At 37.3% G+C, this 11490-nt stretch overlaps 1 protein-coding gene across 1 annotated transcript; it reads left to right on the top strand.

The window, feature by feature from the left end:
• Positions 1-1587: 1587 nt before the first annotated feature.
• Positions 1588-10406, top strand: pgrmc2 (progesterone receptor membrane component 2). Its single transcript, XM_051133620.1, has 3 exons — positions 1588-1962; positions 5131-5286; positions 8417-10406. The coding sequence occupies exons 1-3, from the start codon at positions 1611-1613 to the stop codon at positions 8512-8514; spliced, it is 606 nt and encodes a 201-aa protein (XP_050989577.1). The 5' UTR covers positions 1588-1610; the 3' UTR covers positions 8515-10406.
• The last annotated feature ends 1084 nt before the right edge of the window (positions 10407-11490 follow it).

Below are 11490 nucleotides of genomic sequence, written 5' to 3' on the forward strand. Positions count from 1 at the left end.
TCTGAAAAATGTTAATTATTTTACCAAAATAGGAAGGATCATACAAAATGCATGTTATTTTTATTTAGTACTGACCTGAATAAGATATTTCACATAAAAGATGTTCACATGAAGTCCATGAGAGAAAATAATTTTCTATAATGTTTAGTGATCGTTATTTATGAGTCCCTTGTTTGTCCTGAACAGTTAAACTACCTGCTGTTCTTCAGAATAATCCTTCAGGTCCCACAAATTCTTTGGTTTTTCTGCATATTTGTGTATTTGAACCCTTTTCAACAATAACTGTATGATTTTGAGATCCGTCTTTTCACACTGAGGACAACTGAGGGACTCATATGCAACTATTACAGAAGGTTCAAACACTCACTGATACTTCAGAAGGAAAAACAATGCCAAAGAGCTGGGATGAAAACTTTTGAACAAAATAAAAAAAAATCATTTTTCTTATATTGCTTTCTATGCTTTCTACTTATATTTTTCTAAATAGCAGATTTTTTTTTCATTTAGTACTGCCCTCCAGAAGCTACAAATGATACTTACATGTTTCCCAGAAGACAAAATAAGTTAAATTTACCCTGATCTTCAAATTCAAAATGTTTTCACCCTCCAGCTCTTAATGCATTGTGTTTGAACCTTCTGTAATAGTTGCATATGAGTCCCTCATTTGTCTCCACTGTGAAAAGATGGATCTCAAAATCATACAGTCATTGTTGGAAAGGGTTCAAATACACAAAAATGCTGAAAATCCAAAGAATTTGTGGGAATTTTTTAAGGAACAGGGGACAGTTTAACTGTTCAGGACAAACAAGGGACTCATTAACACATTAACTCATAAAATAAAAAACAGCTGTTCATGTAATAACAGTATAAGAATAAAGCGTATGTAAACTTTTGAACAGGGTCTTTTTTTATATAAATTAAACTATTATTTTCTCCTGTGGACTATGTGTAAACATCTTTTATGTGAGATATCTTATTCAGGTCAGTACCAAATAAAATATAACATGCATTTTGTATAATTCCTCTTATTTTGGTAAAATAATAAACATTTTGCAGTTTCTGCAAGGTGCATGTAAACTTTTGACCTCAACTGTATGTATACAGAAACTGCAAGGGTCAAGGTGGGACTTGAATACATTTTGTACTTTAACAGTAGTAAAGATTGTAAATTCTGAGTTGTGAAGATATGCCTATTTACTATTATCTTTGCTGAATTATGATAAGTTTGGCCTCCCATATAATATTTATCATATCATATATTTATCATATATTACTTAGATTTGTATTTAATATACATTCATTTCAAGTGTGTGATAGATTTTTCAATATGAAACACACTTTTGAGTTGCAGGTTAATAAAAAAGCAAAACTCCACGCGTATTTCATCGCGGTTAGCTACTGATGAATATAATCATAACAGTTAGCGCCTTTTTATTATCTCAAGCCTTTGTCTGCTCGCATGCGCTCGGTGGTCTTGTATGCGCCCCTCTGATAGAAAACTACAAATCCCAGGAGGCAACGCGGTGTTCCGGTGACAGCCAGCCAATCAGACGCGCTTCTGAGTGGCAGCTGGGCGGGCGCGCGCGGTGGGAAGGCGCTATCGTTGCAGTATGGCGGACGATGGGGACGGTAGGAGTGCAGCGGCGGACACTAGCGGCGGGCAGGGGACGACGGAGGAGTTGGATCCGGGGGCCGGTCTCGGTATAAGCGGCATGCTGCTCGATCTCAGCGTTCTAGTGGTTCTGCTGGCCGCGTGTTATGTGGTTTACGCACGGTGGTGGAGGAGGGCGGGCGCGGACGCGGGCCGGGGCAGCGAGGCCTCGCCGCTGCCCAAGATGAGGAGACGCGACTTCACCCTGCAGCAGCTGCGCGAGTACGACGGCGTGCAGAACCCGCGCATCCTCATGGCAGTCAATACCAAGGTCTTCGACGTGACCAGCGGCAAAAAGTTTTACGGACGCGGTAAGGAGAGCGCACGGCTCAGGCTCACACCCACATTCAGCGGGGTTTTTTTAACTTCAGCACTGGAGAAGGTACTAGTATCCAGTCAGCAAAGTCTACTAAAGCTGGAGTACGTACTGGATAGTTGCTAGTGACTAATAAACAAGTATTAGTGCCTTATTAATGATCTTTTTTTTTTTTTTTTTTACAGTTTCCATGCTACACATTACTATGGCAGTAACAGTACATTATGCTTGTTTAAAAGCAACTAACCACAAACCATTAACACTAGAGCAAGTATATGTGGTTAATTAATATTACTCAATGCTTATTTGTGCAACTACACTGTAACAAAATAAAGTAACCATGTGTTTTACTGTTTCACTTTTTTTTACTAAAACTGGTACAAGCAACAATTGGAATACATACTAGTCTGAAGTGAATATTTCAGGTTTAGCCAATTCTAACTACTAATGGAGTAGTTATATGTCACAACTGGATACTAGTAATTATTCCAGTAGTGGCTAGCATCTGTTGAATAAGTACTAGTGACTAATTGTATAGACATTAATCAGTAATGAAGTACTAGCATCTAATGAGTTGTCACTAGTGAAATAGTGAAGGATACAATTAGATCACTGGTAACAGTTTTTGTTGTACTTGTTACACATTACATGTCCTTGCTATAGTAATAGTAATAAATTATGTGTCGTTTTAAGCAGTTGTTAAGTAATATTATTCATAATTAATAGTACAAGCAACATAATCAGATACTAGTTTGAAGAAGCAACAGCTTGCCATAGCAGAAAAGCTTGTGTGATAACTTATACTTGTCAATACTCTGGTCAGAGAAAAGCAAATACTGGTAAACGCTGGTTAGGGTAAAGTCACAAAAAGCCGCTTTCTCCCACAAACCCCAGCTGTTATCATGCACAGGGTGGTCTGATTTTTATCAGAGTTTGCCAACCTCTTGACAGGCCGTTTCTGTCGTATTCATAACTGCGGTCACCTTTCTGCCGCTCTGTTTTGCCTTGGTGAACTCGTTCCCAGGCTTCAACCTGTCATGTCGGTACATTTTTGAACAAGAGCCACGTGTGACGTGGACATACGGGGTGAGAGCCATGTGCTGTCACACCCATCTGGAATGCATTGCACAGGTAGTGCTGTACCATGCAATAATCAACATGCTTATTTTAAATCCATAAATTTAACAGCTTGATTTGCTATGATGAATATTAGGTCAGCTAAGTTTAGCGATGGCCTTGGTTAAGAAATCAAGCACCGGGCCTCATTCCTTCCTCCCTCCCCTGCAGGGAAACGCTTGTTTCACTCCCCTGTACTTTAAAAGCGGTTTACGGGCTCCAAAGTAGCTGTTTGCTACACAGAATACTTGAAATATTTGCTCTCAGAGCCGCAGCCTTTTGTCTGTCTGGAGTCTATATTTGGAGACCCGGGTCAGAAGTGAAACCGAGAAACTACCAGAATCGTCACGGCCTTTGATTGCATTTACTATATTTTGATTCACAGTTTAAACTAGAGCCTCTGATTGGGCCTCACATCTCCCTCGGCTATATTTGTATATGAGATATGTTATCTGACCATCTGTGGTGTTTATGAGGGAGCGCGGGGGGGTTCAAGGTGTGGAGTCAGCAGTAGGCCAGACTCTGACCAGTACGTCATTCATTTAGACACCTGTGTGGCATCTTGCAGCATTTCACGCAGACAGAATCTGAGTTTTATTTACCTGTTGCTGCATTCATTTATAGCCCAGTGATACTACAGCAGAGGTTTGTACTTTGTAGGCAGACGTGGTGTCTTATCACTAGAACATAGGGCAGCTTGTTCTTTCTGGTCAATGTTTGGCTGAACCTGCTTGTTTCTTCTAAGACTATTATTGCTCAACTGTTGGAAAAAAAAAAAAAAAAAAGGGATTTTGTGTGCGTGTGTGTGTGAGAGCTTACTTGATTCTGCACATGGAGATCAGATGATGAACCAAAAAAAGCAGTATCAAAATATGGCCTTCTGATTGCCCCTTCTGTTCTGAATAAACAATGACTAAAGCTCAGTCTCTCTGTCAAGAAAAAGAACAGAAGAAACTACACATGCCAGAGCAGCCTAGTCATCATCAGGCCTGATCTGAAAGGCTTTTGGCAGTTGTGTTATTTATGATTCATGGATTGTAGTTCCTGTTCAAGAGGTTGTGAAGTAAAACTCTGAATGCAGCAAGTATCAGGGACGTGCATGTTCTCTTGTCATCTCCTTTTATCACATCAGTTTGTTTGTTTGTTTTGATTAGGTGGCTGAAGTTCATCAGTCTGTTGTGCTCATCTGTCATGTTTCAGGTTTGGAAGGAAAGGTGTGTCCTGAACGTTTGTGCACAGCTGGAGTTGATTCATGTTGGTGTGTTAAAGTCTATTGTTATGGCACCTCACATTCATTTCCTTGCTCAATGCAGTGTGTTGTTCACAGAATCTCACAGCTGTTTTGAAGTACCTGTTTGTTTACCTGCGTTCCTTTGGTTTGCTGGAGCAGCTCTTTTCATCTCAGCTGTTTTTGAGACGACACTCCGCTTTGGTTTCAGCTTGTCTGGGATTGTCTGACCCACTGACTCCACAAATGTTTTCTTTTAGTAGGTTCATAACAGTGTTTTGTTTTTATTGCATTTGAGCTGTTTTTTTTGTTTGTTTTTGTTTTTGTTTTTTATCAGGGCAAGGACTTGTTGCATAAAATGATGACGATGATTATTGTTGTTGTTATTTTACTTAACACTTATACTACTTAGTAGTGGTAGTAAAAATATTAGTAATTATTACAAATTATTGTTAGTAATTTAAAAATTTTCATATAATTTCTAATGTTAGAAATAATTGCATAAGTACTGTTATTTTATCTTAATGAATTATATATTCAGGCATTATATTTTATATATATATTTATATATATATATATGTTGTTCATGTAAATGTTATTCTATTTTTTTACATTTTAATGTGGGAGGGCCATTTAGCTTAGTTTTAATTTAGAATTTAATTATATTTTTGTATAATGCATAGTTTTTAAATTCACAAATTAGTTGGTGAATCCCTGGCAATACTGCTTTTTCATTTTTGGTTCCTGTATCTATAAAGTGCAGAAGTTCCTAAATTTGTCCTTCTGACCTTTATGCTCACAGTATGTCTGTTGTTCCAGAGGGCCCCTATGGGATCTTTGCGGGACGTGATGCTTCTCGGGGTTTGGCAACGTTTTGCCTGGAGAAGGATGCGTTACGAGACGAGTACGATGATCTTTCAGACCTGAACGCTGTACAGATGGAAAGTGTTCGAGAATGGGAGATGCAGTTCATGGGTAAGCAGAAGATTTCAACTGTGAATTCAGAAAGGAAACATATACACTACCAATCGAAAGTTTTTTTTAATGTTTTTTGAAGAAGTCACTTTAGCTCACCAAGCCTGCATATATTTGTTTCAAAATACAGCTTAAAACAGTAATATTGTGATGTAATATACTTTTTACTGCTAGTAATTTGCTAGAAAAAACCTAACCATATCTGGACGATAGCCTTTAGGGTAATTGGAGATAAGAAAGTTGTGCATGTTAGGTAGGTAGCTAGTTAGTTATCACACATCCTGGTCCACATGCTCTGCATGTTGTTCCTGTTGTGCTGGTTAGGGCTGATCTGAACATTTGCTGTAATCACACAGCTGATGCAGGAATGGGGTACTGGGCAAATTCTCTTTATGATGAATGACAGTAATCTTTAATTGTCCTGTTTGCCATTGTAGATCAGAGAGCTGGAGAGCTATAAAAAATGTATGGTGATATGTCAGTGTTTCCTGCATCATTATTCAGCGGCGGTATGTTAGACGGTCTCAGTTGAATGAGATAAGATAAAGGCTGGGTAGCTGGTACCAAGTCAAGAAAATACTTTTTATTGCATTGTCTTCAGTAGCTGCATTCAAAAACGAATGTAACTTATGAATCACACAAATGATTCTTGGTGAGTTGAGCCTTAATGTACTTGCATATGTATGTTTGTTTGTTTGTTTGTTTGTTTGTTTGTTTGTTTGTTTGTTTGTTTGTTTGTGTGTGTGTGTGTGTGTTGGGGAGAGTGACTCTTGTTCTGTAGCAGTATTCAGTGAGGTTACTTGACTGATCTAGATTGAATGATTGAGTGTAGCACATTCTCATATCTGTTTGTTGCTATGTGAGATAAGCTGCTTGGCTTTCCTGCCTGTGGGAAAAATCAAGCATTAAATATAACAGATTAATGCTGCTTGACAAATAAGTTACTCTGGTGATAATAAAGCACAACATTTTTTCACACTGCTTGTTTGCTTTGTTGCTACCAGAGGTAGCAATTCATGGTTAATGCCTTGTAAGAACACTATAAAATAATTGGTTAAACGTTTATTATAAAATTTGTTAAAATTGGTGTTGGGAAAAGTTAGTTTTAAAAATAATGCAATATTGCATTACTTCATAAATTAACTAATTGTGTTACTTGGTATAGAAAATAATACATTAAATTACTTTTGTCACCTGGGCTGAGCTTGCTTATTTATTAAAATATAACACAAAAGTTTAAATATTTCTAGCAACTGTAAAGGCCCTTTCATACCAAAAGTGAAATGAATAAGCCTCAGGCTGAAGGAAATGCCTCAGTCTGCACCTCACTCTTGATTTCTCTCAACACATGAACAGTAGAGTGGTTATTGAATAAATGGGAAAACAAAGTAACTTGTGTTTCTTATTTGAAAAAAAAGTAACTCAGATATTTCGTTGTAAATTGAAAACGAATGCATTACTTTGTTCGTTACATGAGAAAGTAGTCTGATTACGTAACTAACGCTACTTGTAATGCATTACCCCCAACATTGGTTAAAATGTTATTTTTTTTAAATGCCTGTCAAAGGAGACAGTGTTAGTGTTATTTTTATAATATAGTTTTTGTTTATATTTTTACATTTTTAATATTTTTAGAATTTTGTTTTAATTTAAGTTTGGATCATTTTGATATGTCCTCATTTTTATTAGATTTAGGTAAAATTAGTACTTCAATTAATCTTTTTCAATTAGTTGCCAAAGCTACATTTTTAATTTTTGTTTACATTTTTTCATTTATTTATATTTTATTTTATTCATGCTTTATTTTAAATAACAAAAATTTTCGATTGCATTTTACTGGAGTCGTAGGACAAAATACTGGAAGTGGTGCATTCCACATATTAAACCCGTTTAAAATCATAAAGGATAATGCTAATAGGAATTCACAAATGCTACGATTAAATTAAATTTATGCAATGCAGGTTTAATATATGCGCTTTAATTACTGACATGCGTGTAGGTTACATACGTGCGTGTCAGAGCGGCTCCATTCACATGCTGTTACACAAACTATTATCATGTGTGGAGCATCTCAAACTCCATCTCTGCATGTTGTTGTCAGTTTGGATTTATTATAATGTTCATTTGGGAACACAGCTTATGTTATTTCATCAGATTTGTAGGGTAAATCATTTATAAACCTACACAAACACAGGAGAATACATTCATATCTTTCTCAGTATGCTAACTGTTCAACACAATTTCAAAATAAAACTTTAAACCCTCACTCTGAGTTTACACATTTTGTTGTTTATAATTTGTGTTGTAATTTTGTTCAATAAAACCATATGATTACTTGCTTTTGATATATTATTTGAGCTAAGGCTGTGTTTGCACGATAGCAATGTAATCAAAAACTGAAAAGTTTTTACCTTGCGTTTTTAAAAAGTTTCACATATACACAACAACGTTTTCAAAATGATTTGCGTTTAAACATCTGCAAAAACTTCAAAAAACACTGTATTGCTTATGCCAGGCCAGTAGTTAGCACGCTGTTTGTACGCACTTGCCTTTAAAATCGACGCGTACTGCGCAAGTCAGTACATGCCTAACACGTACTACGTATGCGCATGACGTCAACGTTTTCAAAGATCCCCGTATTGGGTGTTTACGCGGAAATGATAAAGGTGGCGTTTTCAAAAACCTTCAAAATTATACGTTTTAGTCATCAAAACAACCTTGTCGTGTAAACGAACAGCATAACGCATAAGTTTCCCATTTTTGGATAAAAACATTGTTGTGTAAACAGCTCCTAAATATTATTGCCTCCTTGCTATTATATATTTCAAGTCATTTAAAGGCTATAGTTCACTTAGGTCTATTTTTATTACTACAAAAAATTCATTATAATTATCCATTTAATCGTCAGAATAATCGACTAACACTGATGTAGAATGATAGTCTTTGCAGCCAGATGATGCTTTACAGCCAGCAGAGTCTAACAGGTCAATGCTAACTTCTCCCTGGTTTTTACTACCGAAGTTCAATGTCCAAATAAGAGTCTTTCCAAATGTTTGTGCACAATATAAATCTAAACACAATATGCATGAACAACAAATAGCATTTTACTAATACTTTTCCTCTCTCACAGAGAAATATGACTACGTTGGCCGCTTGTTGAAGCCGGGAGACGAGCCGTCTGAGTACACAGATGAAGAGGACATGAAGGATCATCAAAAACACGAATGATCTGCTGAAACATCACAGCAGCTGAAGCCCAGGACTGAGAAGGCCACCATCGAGAATAGTTAAACCCCAGCAAGAAAACCCCTCAGAATCTGCCCTTGACCTCGAACGTACCGTGTCCCCACTACTGCTCCACCACAAAGATAAACGCATCTGTCTAAAAGCCCCCCCTGCTGTTCTGACTGTTCTTCTTTCAAACAGACCAATAGCCTGTCAGAGTTTCCTGTACTCTACTTACCTGTTCTTGATACTTCTCCTTAATCCAGCTCCTCACCCCTCAATCTTCCTGTCCCAACTAAACACTTAATTTAAACCATAAATACCATCAAACACTACTCCTAAACCCTACACCCTAAATTCAGTCATACAGTCTAAACCCTCTGTCGTTTACCCTTCAGACCGATGGGAAGTGAAACGCACCTGAGGCTTTTATAGTATCCTGCACATTTGCGTGTTCAGACTTGGACTGACAATGTGAAGAGATGAATAAAAAGGAGGAAGGAGGAAACACTGAATACACATACATTTTTCTTCACTTGATTTTCTTTGGGGACTTCACCGTTCATGACCTCAAAGGTCGACGTACATAGAGCGGGGCAGATGCCTGGATTTCAGTACACAACAGGTTAAAGACCGCAACTGGGGTCTCTTTTAATTATTTTCGTTTCCATTTAAGTTCGTATTTTTGTTGTTGTGCGTGTGATTATTGTACCACAACACACGTCTCAAACACTTCTCAAGCATTTAAATCTCATGCTTATTCGTCGACTGTGAGAACGTTGTCGTTTTAAATCAAAGTAAATGTTGAATGCATATGGTAACCAATCCAAAAGCCAGATTGTCTGCCATCAGCCAATCAAATCCAAAGGTTGGGAGGGTCTGGGGTGGGCGGGTGCTCTTAGCAATTTTTGTATTGTGTGCACCACTAGTGTGTAGCGATTTTTGTCACAATGTGATTGTAAAACATTCGGGATGGGAAATGTTTGCGGGGGGAGGGTATCCGTTAGCATTCTCACCATAAAACTCTTTTTATTTAAACTGTATAAATCTTGAACGGCTGGTTGGGATGCAAAGGGAAGATCAGTACGGTAGTTTAATTGGATCAGCTTGTCAACAGAACTCTCCTTTCCCCTGTTAACGAAACAGTCAGCGTAGTTATTGTGCCTTATTTCCATTTAATTTACTACAGAATAGTCCAGAGGCGTAGAATGATACAGGTGTGAAAACTAGAGGGAGAAAACGCAAAGATAAGACATGTTCTGCTCTGCCCTTTCCACAATATATACTTTTAGGAGTTTTTTCAAAAGCCAAGGCATCCTTCCCCTCCATTTCCTCACAGTTCGTACGACGGGGCGCGCTCGCATCTATGAGCGGATCCGACACGAGAGGCTCGACCGCCATTATCGTGACCTTGTACATAGACTTTATGAGCTATTTCAGTGTTACTGCCATATCTGCGCTGTTATTAAACTCCACGCACTGCTGTGTTGTACTGGCCAAAAGATCCATTGCTCTTTCTCTGTTTCCATCTCTTTTTCCCCTCTTTTTTTTTTGTTTTCTCTGCTGAGTTTATTTTTTTAATTGTGGGTAATTTTCAAATCCACCCTTAAGTGTTATATTTTGTTTTTGTTTTTGTTTTTTTTTCTGGAGAGGGGAACTGTGAGTTTGGAAGAACTATTTTGTTTTTGCTGAGGGGAGGGGGATGAGGTGAAATTCGAAAATTGTGGATTCTGTAAATATGTGTATCATTTTATTAAAGCATGTGCAGCAAACAGTGAGGTAATGCTGGCTTTCACGTCATGTATTTAAATGGAGTTTGCAAGGATGTGTGCGTGTGCGTTCGGAGGGGAGGAGGATGAGAACGTGTTGCAGAAATAAATACATTTGGTTAATAACTGCTGTTATCCTTTCTGCCCCTCTGCACCCAAGTGCAAAAATAGGCTTTGTGTCTCACAAACATTATTTTGAATAAAACAGCTATAAAAGTGGCAGCTGAGACTGTAACCACCGAAATGTAAAATGTGTTGAGAAACAGCTAAGCTGATTTGTTTACTAAATGTACACTACCAGTCAAAAGTTTGGATAAAAATTCAGCTTCAAAATCACAGGAATAAATTACATTTTTAAATATATTCAAATAGAAAACAGTACTGTTTTTGCTGTGCTTTGGAGCAAATAAATGCAGGCTTGGTGAGAAAGAAAGTTTAAAAATTAAAAATCTTACTGTTCAAAAACTTTTGACTGGTAGTGTACCTTTATGGATCTATCATTCTACCTCTGCACTTCCATAGTGAAGCATTTAGCTTGTGTGAATGATGTGGTGAAGAAATAGAGGAGGATATTTGTGCTTGGTTGAGGTATTTCTCATGTTATGTCTCAGTTATAATTACTGGGAGTGCATATGCAAAAATGTAGCATAGATTAATAGCAGTAGTTTGTCTATAGTTTTTATGGACTTGCAGACTTAAATATGTTTTCTAGCATGATATAGCTGTGTGAAATGTCACAATCTTATTAGAGCTGAAAACAATTTACTCCAGGTAGTTTATCAGTCCTGAGCTTTCTGCACCACGTTTACACAATCAGCAATAAAACGAACCATTGTTTCTAATCACTGAAGCTGTTTAAACCGAGTTAACACTTTCATAGCACTGATAGATTCTGAAACGTAGCCCGTCCAGTTTATCACATTAAATGTAACTCAATCTTTCTATGCACTATGTACACAGCTCACTGCTGAAAATTTCCTGAAAATTTACTCTTAGCCATATTATCCAAGATGTTCATGTCTGTCTTGCTTCAATTGCAAAAAAAAAAAAAAAAAAAACTTAATGAAAAAACATTCCCCAGAATTTTCTCCACATAATAGGCTAAATGATCAACAGTTTAAAGTTCCCAATTGCAGTTTCAGTGCAGCTTTAAAAGGGCTCTACACAATCCCAGCTGAGGAATAAGCGTCTTAAAAAAAAAAAGTTATAT

The sequence above is a fragment of the Labeo rohita genome, chromosome 17 (genome assembly GCF_022985175.1).
Source record: "Labeo rohita strain BAU-BD-2019 chromosome 17, IGBB_LRoh.1.0, whole genome shotgun sequence".
In the NCBI taxonomy this organism is placed as follows: Eukaryota; Metazoa; Chordata; class Actinopteri; order Cypriniformes; family Cyprinidae; genus Labeo; species Labeo rohita.

Coding starts and splice junctions, on each gene's coding strand:
- pgrmc2 (XM_051133620.1), top strand. CDS start 1,611: ATGGCGGACGATGGGGACGGTAGGAGTGCAGCGGCGGACACTAGCGGC. Junction 1,963..5,130: donor CAAAAAGTTTTACGGACGCG/GTAAGGAGAGCG, acceptor CTGTTGTTCCAG/AGGGCCCCTATGGGATCTTT. Junction 5,287..8,416: donor ATGGGAGATGCAGTTCATGG/GTAAGCAGAAGA, acceptor CCTCTCTCACAG/AGAAATATGACTACGTTGGC.